The 18,311-nt window shown below is 54.6% G+C and overlaps 7 protein-coding genes across 7 annotated transcripts; 3 read left to right on the forward strand and 4 right to left on the reverse strand.

Moving 5' to 3' along the window:
- Positions 1 to 1,222: 1,222 nt before the first annotated feature.
- Positions 1,223 to 3,825, reverse strand: QBC33DRAFT_547955 (TLC domain-containing protein). Its single transcript, XM_060428790.1, has 4 exons — positions 3,120 to 3,825; positions 2,724 to 3,037; positions 2,382 to 2,669; positions 1,223 to 2,302 (listed from the first exon to the last, which is right to left on the reverse strand). Exons 1-4 carry the CDS (start codon positions 3,346 to 3,348, stop codon positions 1,679 to 1,681), a joined length of 1,455 nt encoding a protein of 484 aa, XP_060280286.1. The 5' UTR covers positions 3,349 to 3,825; the 3' UTR covers positions 1,223 to 1,678.
- A 398-nt stretch (positions 3,826 to 4,223) lies between these two features.
- QBC33DRAFT_547957 (RNA-binding motif protein, X-linked 2) lies at positions 4,224 to 5,792 on the forward strand. Its single transcript, XM_060428791.1, has 2 exons — positions 4,224 to 4,562; positions 4,663 to 5,792. Exons 1-2 carry the CDS (start codon positions 4,507 to 4,509, stop codon positions 5,618 to 5,620), a joined length of 1,014 nt encoding a protein of 337 aa, XP_060280287.1. The 5' UTR covers positions 4,224 to 4,506; the 3' UTR covers positions 5,621 to 5,792.
- Positions 5,719 to 7,142, reverse strand: QBC33DRAFT_205672 (WD40 repeat-like protein). The gene is made up of 2 exons (XM_060422629.1): positions 6,437 to 7,142; positions 5,719 to 6,384 (listed from the first exon to the last, which is right to left on the reverse strand). Exons 1-2 carry the CDS (start codon positions 7,037 to 7,039, stop codon positions 5,818 to 5,820), a joined length of 1,170 nt encoding a protein of 389 aa, XP_060280288.1. The 5' UTR covers positions 7,040 to 7,142; the 3' UTR covers positions 5,719 to 5,817.
- Positions 7,143 to 7,712: 570 nt separating this feature from the next.
- Positions 7,713 to 9,829, forward strand: QBC33DRAFT_205621 (septin). The gene is made up of 7 exons (XM_060422628.1): positions 7,713 to 7,867; positions 8,029 to 8,104; positions 8,167 to 8,283; positions 8,346 to 8,433; positions 8,487 to 8,624; positions 8,683 to 9,150; positions 9,208 to 9,829. Exons 1-7 carry the CDS (start codon positions 7,853 to 7,855, stop codon positions 9,476 to 9,478), a joined length of 1,173 nt encoding a protein of 390 aa, XP_060280289.1. The 5' UTR covers positions 7,713 to 7,852; the 3' UTR covers positions 9,479 to 9,829.
- A 767-nt stretch (positions 9,830 to 10,596) lies between these two features.
- Positions 10,597 to 11,576, reverse strand: QBC33DRAFT_580578 (inhibitor of apoptosis-promoting Bax1-domain-containing protein; the record flags this gene model as incomplete). The annotated part of the gene is made up of 3 exons (XM_060431211.1): positions 10,597 to 11,088; positions 11,165 to 11,338; positions 11,406 to 11,576. 3 exons carry the CDS (start codon positions 11,574 to 11,576, stop codon positions 10,597 to 10,599), a joined length of 837 nt encoding a protein of 278 aa, XP_060280290.1.
- Positions 11,577 to 11,976: 400 nt separating this feature from the next.
- On the forward strand, positions 11,977 to 14,572 carry QBC33DRAFT_547965 (dynein light intermediate chain-domain-containing protein). Its single transcript, XM_060428792.1, has 6 exons — positions 11,977 to 12,428; positions 12,487 to 12,642; positions 12,708 to 13,090; positions 13,144 to 13,237; positions 13,295 to 13,965; positions 14,036 to 14,572. Exons 1-6 carry the CDS (start codon positions 12,275 to 12,277, stop codon positions 14,171 to 14,173), a joined length of 1,596 nt encoding a protein of 531 aa, XP_060280291.1. The 5' UTR covers positions 11,977 to 12,274; the 3' UTR covers positions 14,174 to 14,572.
- Positions 14,573 to 14,885: 313 nt separating this feature from the next.
- On the reverse strand, positions 14,886 to 17,433 carry QBC33DRAFT_595896 (uncharacterized protein). The gene is made up of 4 exons (XM_060431853.1): positions 16,894 to 17,433; positions 16,567 to 16,831; positions 16,328 to 16,497; positions 14,886 to 16,262 (listed from the first exon to the last, which is right to left on the reverse strand). Exons 1-4 carry the CDS (start codon positions 17,064 to 17,066, stop codon positions 15,302 to 15,304), a joined length of 1,569 nt encoding a protein of 522 aa, XP_060280292.1. The 5' UTR covers positions 17,067 to 17,433; the 3' UTR covers positions 14,886 to 15,301.
- Positions 17,434 to 18,311: the final 878 nt, after the last annotated feature.

Consider the following 18,311-nt stretch of genomic DNA (forward strand, 5'->3'; position numbering starts at 1 on the left):
AAGCTGGAGGGTCTAAGCTAGAACATGCTTTGCAAAGAATAACTCCTCTTGACCTCTGCAAAGACGATTTTGCAGTCACCCTAATGGCATGTCCTCCAAACCCCAAGGGAACGTTATCGAAATGTCAGTTGAGCCAAGCTTCGATTCTGCAAAAAGGCCTTATAGGAGTGAAGGTATTATTCACATGTGGCGGTTGTCCCTCCTTCATGTACGTGCCATGGTAGTAGTGTACCCAAGGAAGGTGATACTAGCCCAAGCAGAGACACCTTAGCTGTTCAGATCACTCCATGTATACACTTGTCAACGTCAGCCCTCCCTCCTCCTATCGCACATGTGATGCAATGTCCATCCGCAGGACGTCGCACTGGATATCCTTGGCGAGATGCCTGGAGCAACGACCGGAAGCGGGAAACGCCTAGCTTACTCTGCATGTAGGCGTGTTGTGAAGCTAGTCATACCAGCGTGATCTTTCTCAGCAATAAGCCTCTATTCATCACACTCCTTTTTAGCACTGCCACTCTAGTGCACAACCTGCACCAAATTTCTCACAGGGTAACCCTAGCAACGACCGGGGGAGGTTGGGGTGGGGGGGGGCGGGGGTGCATCCTGGATGCCCGCACAGCAGTTGCGCCAAGTCGTAGACGGAACCTAGCTGGGCGCGGAGCTGGGGAAACGGGAGGCAGCGGGGCCCCAAGCAGCAGCCGGACTAGCAGGGGTAGCCGCGGCGCTGACAGCGGCACAATCAGGGGCTTTGGTAGGGGCTTTGGTAGGGGTGATTCAGGAGAGGATGGAAGAAGAAAAAGGCAGGGAGATGGAAGAGCAGGCCTTATGTATCGAGGCTGGTTGCCTGGTTGGGACTTGAACTGATTGGGACTTGATCCCTCAGTGCTAACAAGCTCAGTATCGGTTAGAACTGTTTATCAACCCTGCAGTACGGATTAACGGGGGTGAAGTGGCGACAGGAGCGAAGCTGCAATGAGAGTGGAGGGTGACGAAGCACGATGTGATCCTTGCCTACAGGCTACCGCTCCTCTAAGTTAACGGAGCCACAGAACAACAGTTATCGCTGGTTAGGGTTGCTTACCGCAAGGTTTATCGAGAAAAGTGAGCTGGAGAAAGAGTGCCACAGGTGTAGATGTTAACCACGGCAGGGGGACTGTATGGCGACGTAAAGTAAATCGAATCACCATCATAGCGGACCGAGGGCACGCGGGCTGGAGGACGGCAGGACTGAGTAGCATCATATTATTAGGTACAAGAGTAAGCTCAAATCATTGGGGTATGTACTGATTCCGATCTATATAATAAAAGACGGCCAATGTAGATTAGGTTGACAAGCAATGAAACACTGGTCATCAGCCTACGTCAGGATCCCAAAGGAAACCATGATCATGATGCCCCGAGTCGGAATAAAGCTAGCCAAACCGTAAATAGTTACAGAGCTGGGAGCTCTCTCTCCAGGCGGGCGTGTGTGTGTGTAGCCGCAGTTTTCAAGGAACACCCCGAAACGCCATGTAATCTCCTTCCCACAGTCGAGACTGGGCAGCCAGCATGCTCAGCGCAATAGCCATTGCCTGGCATTTTGGCCTCACCATCCCCAGATCCACGTAATGAGCCAGAGAGTGAGTGTCTGGTTCCCAGAATGTGGGATGCAGACCCACCCTGGAGTTGGCTCAACTCAGTCGACTTGCTTCTCGCATCCGATGCGCCCGAGCAACTCCTTCCTGTCGCTGTGACTAGGGAGACTGACGCCAGTGGCAGCCGAGGCCTGCCTCTTGGCACCGGTTCTCCTCTCCCAACTCGCCAAGTCGAGCTCATCGGCCCCGACTTCCTCCTCCAGCGGCTGGGCCTCCTCATAGACGAATTCGTCTTCTTCGTCATCCTCCAAGCCATCGCCTTCGTCATCGCTCCGAGAATCATCTGCGCCGGAGCCCTTTAGGACATTGATGGCGACTCGGACAATCATGGTGAACCACACAAGCGTCACCACCTGCAGGAACAGGAGCATGGAGAGGAACCACCACTTGACTGGCTTGTCGTAGCACACAACACCATCTGTTTCCCACAGGGGCTCGAGCATATAGATGGGGCCCCGGTTGACCGGCGCGTCGAATGGTCCGGTCAAGTTGGCATTAGGGCCCTTGAAGCAGCCATCAGGGATGATAGGATGAGAGTGGGCATAGACAGAGTAGCACACGGTCAAATATAGAACGTGACGCGCGATGAACCAGGAGACCATAAAGACGCCAAAAGCGTAGTCGCATAGAGTCTTGTACCCAAGATACTTGAGGCACTTGGCGGTCTGAGAGGCTGTTAGTATGCTAGCCGGCAGTGAAGATAAACGCGGGGAGGGGGGGGGGGGGGGGGGCGCGGGGACAAACCGGAAGGAAGATGTCAACAACGTCCATGAGTACCAGGATCAAGTTGCCCACCCGCGTGTGATGATATCGGTATGAGGTGTATATCAGCGAGATTGTGACCACATGGTGGGTGAGCATTTGCAAATGATCCTTGCGGCGCTCCTCAATATTGATGACGATGACCTGCTGGATCCAAAACGACAGCTGGGCCAGCATGTAGCCTTTCATGATGCCCGTGAGTTCTCGGTTCGGCCAATCAGTCCACAGATTCTCGAGGTTCATGAAGTAGGGCGACGTGGAGTAGATGTACTGCCACCAGTGTTAGTCTCATATCACGGACATAAAGTGAAGGTGCGCGCGCACCATTCCTAGACTCCAGAAGACGCTGTAGTAGATGAGGAGCCAGGCTTGTTCGCTGAAACGAGTGATGTCTTTTCGCTTAGAGATGCCCTGGTGCTTAGCAAAGGGAGCCAAGATGTACTCCATGGTGGCTGCCCGCAAGCCAGTGAGCAAGATGATGCAGAACATAATGATATAGGCATCATCACTGCCAAGACGATAATTTCCCGTCGATGGGTTTCGGTATGCGAGGCTGTAAAACTTGGTCGTATAAGGGCGAGCCTTGGGCATGCAGCCGTGTACGAGGAGGAGAAGGGTGAGCAAGTTGAATGATAACCCTGTGACGGAGGATCTGTGTTAGCCAGAGAGAGGCAGGTGGTTGCGCAGGTTTCGGCAAGGACCAGTGATGGCTCTACATACCAATCTGATTCTCGACAAACCAGCGAGAAAGCTGCTTCATGGGCCCTTGGCCTTTCTTCTTGAGGCGGCGAACAAGTACCACATTGTTGGATGCTTGCATGTAGAGCGGGCCGTTCATGGTTTCCTTCTTCCCAGAATGCTCGCGCCTTACGGGCTTCCTGACAGAGGCTCGGGCCGGGCCCTGGGGTGTCGCATTCATTTGATTTGCATCATTGCTGACCGAGTTCATGGTCAGTTAAAGAGCCCCGAGACTGCTAATTGGGCTCGCCTGATCGTGGTGGGAGGTTGCAGAGGTTGCAGCGCGTTGGGCGAGCAAAGGAGGACAGCAGGCGTGTCGGGTGTGTCGTGCAATCAAGGGCCAATCGAGGCAGTTTCTGGGCCGGATTTCGAGGCGATCATGGACAAGTAACTAAGGCAGGCAGTAAGGAACGGGAGCCCAGCTTGACGAGGAGCTGGAGAGGCAGACAAATGGTAATGAGAGTTGCAGGAAATCGAAAACGGCAACGATGCGACAGCAAAACTTGACGGGTTACTTTAGCTGCCGAGCACAAACCGGGCGTTGGATACGGAGTGGGTCCTGCCTCGCCTGCCAACCATGGCCCTGATAAATTGAGACCGAAGGCGGTGAAGATCAGGGGTCTCCCTCTCTATTGGATCAATTTCCAGGCAGATGTCGCGGGGCAAAGAAGCTGGAGCTTTTATAGGGGACCAGCCTGGTGAAATTTACAAAGTTACCGAGTACGGATACCGCGTCGCACTTTAGGCTCTCACGCGCCGGCGGAAGCTTTCTAAGGTTCCATAACTGAAGCTTGGAAAAGATCTTCCATAGCTTTCCATTGCTTTAATTTTGAATTTGCTTGCTGGGACCATTACTTCCTATGCGACCTAGAGCTGGCTGGAGGTCCCCGCGGTGACCTTTTGTTGAAAGTAACTGATGATTGGCATCAGATCATTGCATGATGGGGTTTGAGGGGCTTCTATCCAATGACAATTCGTCCTTTTGCACATGATTCCCTCGCCTTACCGCCGCGAGCACAGTGCACCACCATTACCGAGCAACTAGCTGCCAACTGGAGATATCTCTCAAGCCCCGCAAAAGTGTAAAATAAACTGAACCATGTGATGTGAGTTTATCAACTAAAGTCAGGTAGGTAGGTTCTACGGATTCAAAGGTAACGTTTATGTCTCGGGCAAAATTTGCAACTCCCGGTCTGTTAGGCAGTAGTACAGTGCGATTTTGTTCAAATACCGCGACCATGCACAGTGACTTTCCGTCATACGTGCAGCCTTGCGATCTTCGAAATTTAATCAGCCTTCTGGAGCACAGCTCTTGCGACGAAGGCACACAGCAAGTTGGTTGTGTTCCTCGGGACTCCTGTCTCCAAACATGAATCAAATCCGCGCCATCCAGGCGCTCAACAAGCGCGAAATTGAAAATGGAGTGTATGTCGAGCTGTGGCCATTCTGGCTTCCCCTTCCCACTACTTTTTTCTACTTGCACTTTGGACCCAAGTCGCATGCTCACAAACTCACCTAACCGTAGGCCCCCGGAAGCCTCATGGCACGTTGACTACCGAGATACGGCCTACGTCTACTTTGGCGGCCTGCCGTACGAGCTTACCGAGGGCGATGTCATCACCACCTTTTCGCAGTTTGGCGAGCCCGTCTTCCTCAAGCTCGTCCGCGACCCGGAGACGGGCAAGTCCAAGGGCTTCGGCTGGCTAAAGTACGAGGACCAGCGCAGTACCGACCTTGCAGTCGACAACCTGGGCGGCGCGGAGATCGGCGGGAGGCTGGTCAGGGTTGACCATGCGCGGTATAAGATCCGAGACGATGAGGATCCGGAGGAGGGCAAGGTGGGCTGGCAGGATATCATGAGGAGGGAAGGGGCCTTGAGGGAAGAGACCGGGGGTGATAAGGGTAGTTCTGCGGAGGAGAGTGAAGAGGAAGAAAAGGCCAGACCAATGTTGAAGGAGGAGAAGGAGCTGCAACTGCTGATTCAGAATCATGACGACGACGACCCCATGAAGGCCTTCTTAGTGGAGGAGAAGAAGCAGGAAGTTGAGGAAGCATTGCGGGCGGGGAAGAAGAGATCTGAGAGACATAGTAGGAAGCATAGGGACAGACGCCACCGCTCCCATCGGTCACGGCGAGACGATGACGACGACGGCGATAGGGGAAAGGACGAACACAGCGATTCCGGGAGGACACGAAAGTCTCGGCGGGATGAAACACCCGTCGAGAGTAGCCGAAGGGACGAATACGGCTTAGATGAGGGTCGACGGCGACACCGCCGGAGCTCCCGCGAGAGAGGCAGTCGTCGGGATCATGACCGAGATCGGGACAGAGACGACAGAAATCGCCGAGATCGACGGGACCATGACCATGACAGAAAACAGGTCAGGGAAGGACGCCAGAGGAGACATGGCCGAGAGGACTCGGGTGACCCATACCGCGGAGACTCGAGGAGTAGCAGGAGCAGGTCCCCACGGAAGAGTTAGGCAACACCACGTAGTCGGCAGAGCACGAAATTAATGCCGTGTTGCGATATCATGCCATTGTGAAATCTATCCCCCTTATTGAAGCCCGATTGCCCAACCTTGCGCGCCTGTTCTGTGGTATCTGTACATACAATTCATGACAAAGAAATCCAATGCACGACCAATTCCGAACGCCTTTGTACCGTTTCCAAATTACCTCACGAATTTCCGAGGTACCTCTTCCAACCCTCCCTGACGCAATAACGGCGACCATCGTCGCCTTCCGTAATGACAAACTTCTCCCATCTGGCATCATTTCCAGCACCGACAACGAGAAGACTCTCCTCGCTGATCCATCCAATCACCCCCTTGGGTGGCCTTGAGGTGCCCAGGGTGGTGTTCTCGGAAATGGGCAGACCCCCAATCAAGGGCTCATCCCCAGCCTCAAATGGCACTGATGCAAAGGAATAGACGTCGGAGAATAGTCGCGGCATCAGAGGGATCTTACCCAAGATGCCCCACTTCCCCTTGCCATCGTCACCTGAGCCGCCCACTTGATTCCCTGACGGACCAACCTGCGGGCTCCTGGGCCTGGGGGGCGGCCGAGCTGTCTTCTTGGTGTGGGGGACATCGAAGATGTGCAGTGTAGACTTGTCGGACGTGCAAGCCAGCATTGTTCCCGAAGGGTTGAAGCCGAGTGAGAACACCGTTGCCGGATCTACACCGCGTCGCAGCTCTGCTATCCGAGCACAGCTACTGGTCGCGAATACGCGGATAAGAGTACCCTGTCGTGCGTCAGTCATGAGGCAATAAGATTCTGATATTCTAGTCCCTTACCGTTTCACTGGCCGTGGCCAGCAGCTCTCCATCGCGACTCAGCTGCATTGCCCTCAGGGCGGAGGAGTGTGCCGGGATGATACTGACGTTGCCCGTGGCGGTTTCGACCAGTTGCACCTGGCCGGACGTCCGGCCAGGGAAGGCAATGACCTTGTCGGACAGGCAAGAAAGACCGAGGAGGTTATCAGCCGTCTCGTATGCCGCAAGGAGGTCCGGAGGTTTTGCGAACGAATAGACGCGCACGCTGTTCTGGAGGACGACCACGATGCGGTTTCTGGCAAGCTGAACACCCCTTACAGCCGTGAGAGTGGTGATTTCAAGCGCAACCTTGCCTTTGGAGTCGTCCCACAGAATGACCTTGTTCTGGGCGAATTTCGGCTGCTTCCCTCCTCCTATCAAGGCTAGGAAGTTGGCCCTGCCCATCATCCGCACCAGGCCGACTCCCGCATTGAAGTCCCTCGTCGTTTTTAACGAGCATGCTTGCGAATGGAAAATACAGAATCCTGAGTTCAGGCCCACAGAGAAGCAGCTGCAGTCATCGTTGAATGCGATAGATAACACAACGGTTGTGTTCGGACTCTCGATGGGCGGGCGGGTGTTCATCGCGGCAGGCCAATATAGGAGCTAGCGTGCGTGATGATGAGTGAGAGCGTGAGAGTTGATTTGTCTGGTCTCGGCTCAGGTTACGAGGGCATCGTCTGGCGGACTGAGGGTTGGTCTCAAGAGGATGTTCTATCCAGGCGCCCATCTGCCAGGTGCTGTACCTAGAGCATGGAGTGATAACTCATTGGGCCCTGGTCAGTTGCGCCTCAGAAAATGTGAATTTGGTCAAGGCCCTTAGTAAATGGCTTCTGAGGATGATTGCTGGTCAGCTGCGACTGATGAACAAGGCTGAACCCCTCGTCCCCGGAATCACGCCTATTGCGTATGGACCTATGTGGAGTTACAGAGAGGTACCTCAACAGGGATGGGAGGTGTGGCGGTTTACGCGACTTTGACAGGTGTTCACAGCTGTCACTATATGTGGAGTCCGTAGCTTTCTGCGCCTTTCCTATTCCAGCCCGCCAACCCCCTGAATCTGTAGCCGGGACAAGGTTGCTCGCCGAATTGCTGGAGAAGGTGCCGTTAGGCTCCATGCTCCGTGCTCAACGCTCGTGCTCCCCCAGTTCCCTGCCACCTTGCGACCACCGCAACATTTTGTGAAATTACATTTTCGACCGCCACATCTAGCTCCGTACAACACCTCGACCTCCCCTTTTTTACCGTCGATACCCTCACAACTCAACAGCTGGAATCCGGAATTCCTCTCCCACCATCCCAACTCTCCCGATACAATAACGGCGATTTAGCGTGTCGCCTCGACCGTTCGCTCTTCTGTGTTTACATTCCAATCAATTCGCCAATCGATCAGCGACCATGTCTGCACCTGCCGTACGTTTGCTCCTCCCCGTCCTCGCTCCCGTCCTCTCTCAGATCTAGCGCTGCAATTCATCGATGCGGGAAAATCCTCAAGCAAATCTCCTATTCGGGAGATGATCCAATTGCCCATGCAAGAAGGACTGACTGGCCGCTGCTGACCATCCTGGCCACAGAAGATGATCCGCCGGAAGAAGAACGTCAAGAAGGGAATCCAGTTCTGCTTGATGGTCTGTGGAGCCTCGGGAACTGGTATGTCTATCGTCTCCATCCCACATGTCATTGCACCTGCTGACCCTTGACCCCTACTTCAGGCCGGACCACCTTCGTCAACACTCTGTGCGGCAAGTCGGTGCTCTCCCACAAGGAGTCCGATGACCCCAACAGTGCTCATATCGAGGACGGGGTCAAGATCAAGCCCATTACAGTCGGTATGCTTGTGCACCCCATAGCCAATGTCATTTCAATCGAACTATGACCCTGACTGTCGCAGAACTTGAGTTGGATGAGGAGGGCACTCGTATCTCCTTGACCATTGTTGACACCCCCGGCTTCGGGGATCAAATAGACAATGAGGCTAGGTGTGTATCACGTCTCGGTGCGGCGTTCCCATGGCTAATCCCTCAAACAACAGCTTCTCGGAGATTGTTGGGTATCTCGAGAGACAATACGATGATATCCTGGCGGAGGAGTCGCGTATCAAGCGTAACCCCCGTTTCAGGGACAACCGTGTTCATGCCATGCTTTATTTCATCACCCCGACCGGCCACGGGTGAGTCCATAAACGTCTTCCGCGCTGCCAGAATCAGTGTCTGACTCCCTTCCCACAGCCTTCGAGAGCTTGATATTGAACTCATGAAGCGCCTTGCTCCGCGTGTCAATGTCATCCCAGTCATTGGCCGAGCCGATTCCCTCACTCCCGCAGAGCTTGCTGAGTCCAAGAAGCTCGTCATGGAGGACATTGAGCATTACCGAATCCCAGTGTACAACTTCCCCTACGACATCGAGGAGGATGACGAGGACACCGTCGAGGAGAACGCTGAGCTCAGAGGGCTCATGCCGTTTGCTATTGTTGGTTCCGAGGACATTGTTGAGATCGGAGGCCGCAAGGTTCGCGCCCGTCAGTACCCTTGGGGTGTTGTCGAGGTTGACAACCCGCGTCACTCGGACTTCCTTGCGATCCGGTCTGCACTGTTGCACAGCCATCTTGCTGATCTGAAGGAAATCACCCATGACTTCCTTTATGAGAACTACCGTACCGAGAAGCTCAGCAAGAGCGTCGAGGGTGGTGCCGGAGTGTAAGTCCCCCTCTAAGCCAGAACCTTCTTTACCGAACTGAACTGACATTCCTGCAGCGATTCGTCCATGAACCCAGAGGACCTGGCATCGCAGTCTGTGCGCCTGAAGGAGGAGCAGCTGCGCCGAGAGGAAGAGAAGCTCCGCGAGATCGAGGTCAAGGTCCAGCGCGAGATCAACGAGAAGCGCCAGGAGCTTCTTGCCCGCGAATCACAGTTGCGCGAGATAGAGGCCCGGATGCAGCGCGAGCAGGCCGCTGCGCAGGCCGCCCATCAGGCGCGGGTCGACAGCCACGCCGAAGCCAATGGAGGAGATCAAGACGGCAACTAGGCACCTTTCTCGGTCTGATACCCCCGCTGTTGTACCGATACCGACAACAAAAAACGATGCGACCTGGTAATTCAATACAGGCGTTGGTTCTTTATGCTGCGTTGAAGAGACAATTATTCCCCTGCTGCTTCTGGCTTTGGTTTGGACGAGTTTAGCTCTGGAAGAGACATATGAACAGCGATGAAAGGCAAGAGACGATCCGGAGGAGCCAACAGACTAAGGGGCCTGGAAGACACTCGTGTCAAGAGGCAGGCTGGGGAGCTACTTGACAAGAGTCATCCGCCATTACCATCCTAATTTGTTCTCTCTTCGGCTTGATCTTAGCATTGGGTACCTGGTCTCGCCGCTGGGAACTTGCTGCCAGTCGACGCTCTTCAGCATGCCGACTGAGGGACTCCAAGGACGATGGTTATGCCAAGGATGGGTCGGCGGCTCCAGCCTTCCCAGGTCGACTTCTTTTTGGTTCTGTTGATTGTATCCTGTCACACAAAACTCCCCCTTTTTTATTATCTCCTTATTCTTTTCCTTTTCTACTACTGGACTTCTAATGCGGATATCAACCTCAATTCAATGATTCTTTCTCTCTGACTGTCCATTGTGTCATCGTACCTGCATACGCCTTAGACCAACTTCTCCGTCTGCTCTACATTTCCGTATTGTATTCGTAGATTCGAGGTTTAACACGAGGTCAGATAACTCCCATGCACGTAATTCACGCCATTACAGAGGCCTTGCATGTGTTCATACAGTTGACGGTGCTATGTATTAAGCTAGGTGTGTGTTCCTGTCAAGTACGGAACAGTGCTCATCGCGCCCTATTACACTCCGCTTGCAAAACGCAGACGAAAAGAGAGGAAGTTGGTAGAAAGTGCACGTCAAGAAATACGAGCAGCAAAGTGGAAATAACTGACCCCTTAAGGGTACCCGTCCTCGATGTCAGGGGGACAAAGACGCGTCAGGCCGACGACGGATCCATCCATCATGTTCCACCACAGTTAGGAGATACCTACCTAACCAATGGCTCCCACCACTCCCTAAATTACATTCCCAAACCTCCAATAGCAATTCGCATCCTCCTTGCCTCCTCATCTCTCCGTCTCGACCGTGCCCCGAAACACCTAGTTGCTCTGCTGGCTGTTCAGGATGCGCAGAATGGCCAGGAACAGGTTGATGACGTCGAGGTAGAGGCTGATGGCGGCGGCGATCTCCTCCTCGACGTGGTGCTTCCGCAGGACGAGCTGGGTGTCGACGAGGATGTAGCCGCTGAAGATGAGAGCGGCGAGGCCGCCGTAGATGAGCTCGCCAGTGCTGCTGTAGGGGAAGAACATGGCCATGAAGCCGAACAGGATGAGCCCCCAGAGGCCGCCGAACAGGTAGGGGGCCCACGAGGTGAAGTCGTACTTTGTCTGGCAGGCAAAGGCGGTCAGGAAGACGAAGATGCCGGCGGTCAGGAGCACGGCGTTGAGCACGATCGAGGCCTTGTAGAAGGTCACTATGACGCTGATGGTGTAGGCCTCGAGCAGCGTGAAGCCCGAGAGGAAGAGCAGGTTGGTCGGGTACGAGTGCCGCTTCCAGTAGGTGAGGAGCATGAAGACCATGGCGCCGATGAGCTGGGAGTTAAAAGTGCGGGTTAGCCTCGTGTCTCGCAAACGTAAGAAGTCGCTGGAGAAACAGAGGGTTACTTACAGAGATCCAGACCAAGGCCGGATTAGACTGGATCCATTCTTTGTAAGTTGGGCTGACGAAGCTGATAGAGCTGACGGCGCCCGTCACAATGAGCTGGACGGTCAAAATGGTGTAGACCTTGCGGACGAACTGGTGGCGGATGTCGATTGTGGCCTCAGCGACAGAACCGCCAAACTGCGGGGGATCGTGTTAGTAGAGCCCTCCCTCCCTCCCAGTAGTCCGACTGCAGCAGGGTGCGTACCTTGAAGTCATCGGGGATGTTGTCCTCGCTGCTGCGCGGCCCGCCAATCAGCCGTTCGTTGTCGTCGGCGGAGCTGCTCTCGACCTGGTATGACGGAGGCGCCTGGGTGTATGATTGCGCCGCGTCCGGGTCGTCCTGCGGAGCAACGGTGTACTTGGTGTTGGCCGCCATTCTGATTGTCTGTCCTGAGCGTAATGTAGAGCAGTATATCAACGATCACTGTTTGCCGATGGAGCGATCCTCGAGTTGTAATTAAAGACGGTCGCCAGAGAGGAAGCAACGAACATCATCGAAGACCTTCGGCTTGGTGGCGGCTAGGTAGCCACTTGTGGGGTCACCTGTTGGAGCCTTGCCGTGCTGCGGCAGAATCCACAAACGGCTTAGCGGAAAACCTTACTTGGGTCACCTAGGTGTGCCAGTTACGCGGCATACAACCCGATGAATATTTATATAACCCCTAGCAGAAGCAGGCCCCTAATTAAACCCCCCGGTAATGCGGCTACCCCTGTTTCGGAGAATCAACAGGCCGTAAACATTTCCATGGCCCATGCGGACCCGCTTGAGGAAGCATCGCAAAAGAGTGGCAGCTGGTAACAGGACCATCATACATGATCCAAGTGTCCGTCTTTGTAGGTAGTTTAGGTGACGCACGCTGCTGGTTTATTAGCCGTCGAATAATCTTCATCGGCAAATCTCACAGAGCATGCATGCATAAACCCCACCGCCCTTCTGCAAGCTCCTAAACCAGAGGGGTCCAGATAAGAAGAACCGCGTTTCCAACCCCGAAGTCGACCGCGAAAGCAACGCCGTGGCATGACTACACTTGGTACCATTCTTTTGCAAATGCCCCGGCTCTAAAGGCAGCAGCTATGACGGCCAATACGAACCGCATCTCGACTTACACAACTGCATCTGGCAGTTCTGAGGGCAAGAATGGAGAGCAAAAGAAGGACATGTGGAGCTCCATGCTCGACTCCGTAGCAAGCGGCAAGCGGCTACCAGAGAAGAACCTTTTGGTGCTGGGTATGCGTGATCCCATCTGTGGGTTGAGTCTCTAGCAAGAGCTGACTTTGTTACGCAGGCGGTACCGTCGATTCGCAGCGTGAATTCCTTGAATCCGTGTCGAATATCGAGCTTCGGAGGGCCTTGGACAGAGGCGCCACCAAGCTCCCTCCCGTCGCCAACAACTTCGCCCTAGGCTATACATACTATGACGTGCTGGATGCTGACCAAGAAGGTGCGTTGCTGTCTCATATCGGCAACCTACCCTTCCAACTTCGCCCGCTTACGTGAAGTTTACAGACACACTTGCTCGCATCTCGCTGTACACCCTTACAAGTCCATGTCTCGCATTCAGCTCTCTTCTACAGCCCCTCCTCACGCCGCAATCCATCCCCAACACCCTGATAGTTGTCCTCCTCGACTGGTCACAGCCGTGGAAATGGATGCGCCAATTGCGACAATGGATCCTTCTCCTCCGGACTGTCCTCGTTTCTCTCAGCATGGAATCCAAGGACACAATGGAGGACGTCATGATAAGCTGGCGAGATCGGGGCCGGGGAGGTGGGACGAACTTGGACGGGACTGCCTCGGCGACAGCGACCGAAGGTGATGTCACACTCCCCCTTGGGCCGGGAGAGTGGGAGGATGCGTTGGGGTTGCCGTTGTGTGTGGTCTGCCAGAACGTGAGCTAGCAAGGGGCGTATTCGTCTGTGTCTCTCACTGATCTCTTTCCTAGGCCGAGCAAATGGAGGTTCTCGAGAAGACACAAGGTTGGAAGGAGGAGGAGTTCGATGTCGTCCTCCAGTTCATGCGGACTGTCTTGCTGAAGCGTAAGGGGGTCAGTACTCTTCTAAGCTGCGCAGGAAACTAACTGGACGAACTTGCAGATGGCGCATCCCTCATCTACACCACCCCCTCCATGTCCACACAACTACAGAGCCTTGTACACTCAAGCCTGGGGATCCACTCGTTACTCAAGAAGCACCCGCTCAAACACAACGTCATCGACAGAGACAAGATCGTTGTACCGCCCAATTGGGACTCGTGGGGAAAGATTCGGGTTCTCCGGGAAGGATTCGACGTGGAGCTTGTGAGCAACGGATGGTCAATGGACTTGGATCACCCTCTCCCGCAAACCGACAGTAACGGCACCGGCAATGGGACAGTTACCAATGGGAATGAGGAGGGAAACGGCGACTCGGACCCGGAGGGGTCTACCGTATCTCTGTACGAGGCCGCAGTACAGGATTCGAGCCTCAGTGCTTTACAACTAGCCAGCCGAGACAGCCATTCGACTAAGCTGGAGGTCGAAACAACCGATACGCAAGCCTTCCTTGGCCAGCAGCTCAAGTACCTGGAGGTTTTTAAACAGAAGAACGAGGAAGCAAATCGCGAGGGTACTCGGTCGAACACGTTGAAGCGAGCAGATAGTGATAGCGGCGGCGACCTTGCCGCAGGGAGAGCAGGCGAAGGCAAAGTCAACGACCATATCGGCCCTGTGCAGTTCAACATGGGCGGCATCCAAGTCGATGCGGATGACATGGTGCAACGGCTCAAGGTAGGTCCACGGCAGGCAGGACAAGAAAAAGAGAGAGGGCTTGTTCCACGGCGTGCTAACGTTAGGACAGGACCGACAAGCGTATGGCTCATCGCCAGAGCCGGCGAGCCCGGATGCCGAGACAGCGGTTGAAGATCCCAAGGCAGACACGGAGAACCTCCAGGCTTTCTTCACTGATTTGATCAATAGGAGAGGTGGCGCCAAGTAAAGCGAGCTGGTCAACGCAGCTGACGGGATCGGTGTGACAAACATCTATCGAGACATTCAGAGTTACATCTTCACAACCTTTGTTTGGATCAATACTTCAACCCCAGGTTTGGAGTCAGCAGCAGCGACCCCGGGGACACGCAGTTATGATCCAACATGTACATTTACGGCTTAAATTTTGCTGGCTGGGCATGTCCAATGCCAAGCAGCAGAATTTGGGGAAGATCTTTCTGGTCGATTCTTGCCATGGCATTTCATGGCGCAACTTGGAGGCGCGAAAAGACTTGTAGATTAGATACCCCATTGATGAAAAGATTGTCTGGTATGGCTGACGCTAGTTCCGACTTGGAGATGATAGACAGAACCAAGTCCCAGGTCCTCATTGAAAGTGCTGCTGAGTTGTTGGTGATCCAAAGCTGATCTTCAAATCAGCAACCCGGTATATGTTGCTTCAAACCAACCCCTGACTGTGCCTCACTTTGTGATCACCTTAATCCCAGTGAGCTCTCAGTTAGCTCCCACCGTTTGATATTCACTTTGACATAGCCTCTGCACTTACAGTTCGGTATTATTACCCATCAGCCAAGAGGCTTCTTCCACACCATTCAACGCTTCGTTCATTCAGCTCTTGTCTTCTTTCTGAATGGGCAGGCACTTTCTTCCCTGTTCGTACCACACAACCAGGTCAGCCCACGCTGAACTCGCACATACTGCTTCACACAGGCCCCTATCTTCTCTTTTATTTCGGTTTACGAGAAACCTATCTCTTCCCGGGTCAACATTGCCCACTCAGTTCAGCTTCAGCGACGACGTTTGCTTATGACTCTAATCACGACAAAATGGCGTTTTACTTTCCTACCAAGCACTCATATAGTGCTAGACAATCCTGATCAAAGACAGATCGAACCTAGGGCTAGTCATGAAATGCCCAAACCCATCCCATCCCATCCCATCCCATCCTATACCCCAGAATCCCAATTATTCCAAACGCCCTCTTCCATACTGCTGGCCTATCCTTCGGGTGTAAGGAGAGACATATAGGAAGATAAAAGAAAAGAAAATGAGCTGATACCCAATACCAAAGCCCCCTCCCCCTCCCCCCTGAACACACAAACACACACACAAACACTCACAACACCAAAACAGCCCACATCGCAACGCCCATCAGCGCAGCCACGAGCCCCGCGGGCCTCAGCCCCGCCGCGGCATCCTTCTTGGCGGCTCCCCTGCCGTCCCCGACTCCACCAACGGGAGGCGACGGAGCCGCCGCAGGGGGAGGCGGCGGCGGCGGCGGCACGGAGAGGGTCTCGAAGACGCCGGGGACGGTGGCGTTGGCGGGGGCGACGACGCTGGCGAGGAGCGAGGGGGCGAGCGACGTCACGGTGGGCGCGGTCACGTGGGAGAGGACGATGCCGGCGGTGGAGAAGGGGACGGGGGTCACGGAGGGGGCTAGGGCCTTGGCTGGGAGCGAGGTTGAGAGGCTGGAGTCGGAGTCGGAGGTTGTGGTGGTGGCGGTCGGGACGGCTGTTGCGTTGACGGGGCAGCGGACCGTTCTGGCCTCCTCGACGTGCGTGACGAGGACGACCTGGGTGAGCGACGCGGGGCAGTTCACGGCCGAGACGACGCAGCTGGTCATGGCGTACGTCCTGGTGACGTCCGTGGTCCCCGTCACCAGCGCGGTCGGGCAGTCGTCCGCGTCGGTCGCAGTCAGCGGCGGGTCGGCCCTCGTGCTGCTGAAGGCAGGAGACTTGGTCCCCAGGCAGGTTGTCGTGCCGGCCGAGGCGAAGACGGTCGAGACGTCCGGCCCGACCTCGAAGTCGTGGCCGGGGATCCTGCCGCCGACTTGCGCGAAGGCGCCCGCGTTGGACTCGGCGTCGATGAAGAGCGCCTGCTCGCAGGTCCCGTCTGAGGTGTCGACTGCGCCGAAGGAGACCTGGACGAGGGCTAGGTGGGCGCCCACGTTGGCGTTGGCTTCTACGCCGGCTAGTTCGACGCCGACGCCGGCTTCGGCCTTGAGCACCAGGGCTGCGGTGATGTTGGTGGCGGCGTTGCTGAGCTCGATGGGGAGGAGGCCGAAGTCGACTTGGGGACTGGTGATCCGGGGGTGTGAGAACGGTGATGGTGGAGATGTGTGGGAGGGTACGGGAACACTTACAAGATGTTGATGTCGGCTGATACGTTGAAGTCCGAGCTGAAGTTAATATCGATTCCAACCTGTTCTCCATCGGGAATTGCCATCTGAAATCCCCCTGAAGCCTGAACCTCGCCGCTAAATTGCAGCACGAGGTCGATGCCGAAGCCAATGTTGGCGTTCAGCGAGCTGCTCTGACCTAGGGTTTAGCCATTGACCGCATGGTGGACAATGTCCATGGACCTTATATGGGTAGCCCTTACTTTCTGGTTATTATTTCCAAAGAAACGTCCGAGACCAATGGTAAATGTTCCTTCATTGGACGCGAATACTCCAAAGTCCATATACGCACCCACGTTGTTGAACGTTAAAGTAGCATTAAGACCGTCATCGTCGTTGAACTCGGCCACGATATTGCCGTATGTCCGGCAATCTAGGCATTCGAGGACGAGAGAGAATGAAGCAGCTAGGGAAGTCTCGAATGGTGTGAGTCCAATGGGAATGGAGCCCGTTCCACCAGTCCAGTTTCTATGCCTCAGCTGTCAGCCCCTTTTGCACGACATGGGTAGGGACGATGAGATGGGACGAACGCTGAGAAAAGAGACTGATCTTGGACTGCCCACCCGAGGTCGAATGTCTCGTCTGCCCTTCTCTCGAGTGAGGCTGGATTTCGCTGATGCAAAGCCTTGACATCATGAGAGGGAACCACTGAAGCAGCAGCAAGATGGGCAAGTAGTGACACCGCGAGAAGAGGGAGTGCCATGGCAATGTAATGGAGGGAGCAATTCTATAACTTTGATCGAGGGGTCACGGCCAGTATTGGGGCAGGTCAGCGGCCCTTGACGTCTATATTATGGGAAATGCACCGAGAGCACCATCATCATCCCCTCGTGGGCACGAGAGATTATATAGATGGCCACCAGTGCCATGTGAACTAGAAGAAGGGCTCACGCCTTCTACTTGAGCAGTGCAACTTCTGCGTTGATGGCAGGCTCTCTCGTGAAACCAACAATTCACCAAGCCCCTTACGAGACATGGTAGAGGAGCCTTGTGCGTTCGCAGCCTTGCACGTCTGCATATGCACCCGTTCAGTTCAGCTTACTGGGGTCATGTTGCTTCTTGCAGGGGCTATTGCAGGGGCTCAAGTAGAGAGCAGGTTCATTGCAGGTACACAAGGCAACAGATCACCAGGAGGATTTCGGGGTCCCTAGCAGGGTAGCATAGAGCTAAAACGCTGTCGAGGAGAGAAACCAGGGTTGAAGTTTTGGGAGCTGCGCACTCGGGATGATAAGCAGGGGTCTGGAACAAGTCTCACGGCCCCCAACTTTAGGGGTCCTCCGTCAATTTATCAACATCATACACGGCCAGCTTTGCCAAGTGAAGATGTAAAATCGCCCCATGCGTGCAGTGTGGTTGTTGGTTTCAGAGGCTATTTCTCCGACCTGCTGCCCAGGGCTTCAGGACAGGCAGAGAGCTTCACCCACGAACTAAATTTCGGCTAGGCAGTTCGGTCAAGTACCACGAAACTGAGAGAACGATCGTCAGATCGACCAACGGCCGGCTTCAAAGTGACAATGGAGTGACAGGCCGACAACAATGGTGTGACAAGGTAGAGCTTATTCGAGGTCGACGGCATGCTGCAAGCGGCCGCAGAAATAGGTGACTGCTGCATCGAAGAGCAGGCTGCCTTGGCGTAGGAAGAGGAGGATCTGTATAGTTGCTTGGTGTATTGATCTTGTTAATAGCCTGAAATAAATATAGAAGTATGCTGAAATGATCCCTTCTGCACTTTCAGCTCCGATTCGAATTCGGCCAATCTGAGCGGCACAGTAAGACGAAGGATGCCTGTGTTGGTCCCAATATTGTGACTCAGCCTCGTTGGACCCAACGCCCTGGATCGCATTGCTGCACTGAACTGCAGTGAACACCCTAGCTCTTGGCAATCACCTGCTTAACTGAGAGGCGCTTTGACATGAACTGATACCCATGAGTATGGCGGTGCTCTGTT

The sequence above is a fragment of the Phialemonium atrogriseum genome (assembly GCF_030411735.1).
Source record: "Phialemonium atrogriseum strain 8032-3 unplaced genomic scaffold QBC33scaffold_26, whole genome shotgun sequence".
Classification (NCBI taxonomy): Eukaryota; Fungi; Ascomycota; class Sordariomycetes; order Cephalothecales; family Cephalothecaceae; genus Phialemonium; species Phialemonium atrogriseum.

Bases quoted from the DNA above. Each gene is read 5' to 3' on its own strand.
- QBC33DRAFT_547955 (XM_060428790.1), bottom strand. From the start codon at position 3,348: ATGAACTCGGTCAGCAATGATGCAAATCAAATGAATGCGACACCCCAG. The intron at 3,038-3,119 runs GTATGTAGAGCC...CCTCCGTCACAG, and splicing joins GTTTGTCGAGAATCAGATTG to GGTTATCATTCAACTTGCTC. The intron at 2,670-2,723 runs GTGCGCGCGCAC...CACTGGTGGCAG, and splicing joins TCTTCTGGAGTCTAGGAATG to TACATCTACTCCACGTCGCC.
- QBC33DRAFT_547957 (XM_060428791.1), top strand. From the start codon at position 4,507: ATGAATCAAATCCGCGCCATCCAGGCGCTCAACAAGCGCGAAATTGAA. The intron at 4,563-4,662 runs GTATGTCGAGCT...ACCTAACCGTAG, and splicing joins CGCGAAATTGAAAATGGAGT to GCCCCCGGAAGCCTCATGGC.
- QBC33DRAFT_205672 (XM_060422629.1), bottom strand. From the start codon at position 7,039: ATGAACACCCGCCCGCCCATCGAGAGTCCGAACACAACCGTTGTGTTA. The intron at 6,385-6,436 runs GTAAGGGACTAG...GACGCACGACAG, and splicing joins TGGCCACGGCCAGTGAAACG to GGTACTCTTATCCGCGTATT.
- QBC33DRAFT_205621 (XM_060422628.1), top strand. The intron at 8,105-8,166 runs GTATGTCTATCG...CCCCTACTTCAG, and splicing joins CTGTGGAGCCTCGGGAACTG to GCCGGACCACCTTCGTCAAC. The intron at 8,284-8,345 runs GTATGCTTGTGC...TGACTGTCGCAG, and splicing joins GATCAAGCCCATTACAGTCG to AACTTGAGTTGGATGAGGAG.
- QBC33DRAFT_547965 (XM_060428792.1), top strand. From the start codon at position 12,275: ATGACGGCCAATACGAACCGCATCTCGACTTACACAACTGCATCTGGC. The intron at 12,643-12,707 runs GTGCGTTGCTGT...TGAAGTTTACAG, and splicing joins GCTGGATGCTGACCAAGAAG to ACACACTTGCTCGCATCTCG. The intron at 13,966-14,035 runs GTAGGTCCACGG...ACGTTAGGACAG, and splicing joins ACATGGTGCAACGGCTCAAG to GACCGACAAGCGTATGGCTC.
- QBC33DRAFT_595896 (XM_060431853.1), bottom strand. From the start codon at position 17,066: ATGGCACTCCCTCTTCTCGCGGTGTCACTACTTGCCCATCTTGCTGCT. The intron at 16,498-16,566 runs GTAAGGGCTACC...ACCCTAGGTCAG, and splicing joins TTGGAAATAATAACCAGAAA to AGCAGCTCGCTGAACGCCAA. The intron at 16,263-16,327 runs GTAAGTGTTCCC...CCGGATCACCAG, and splicing joins TCAGCCGACATCAACATCTT to TCCCCAAGTCGACTTCGGCC.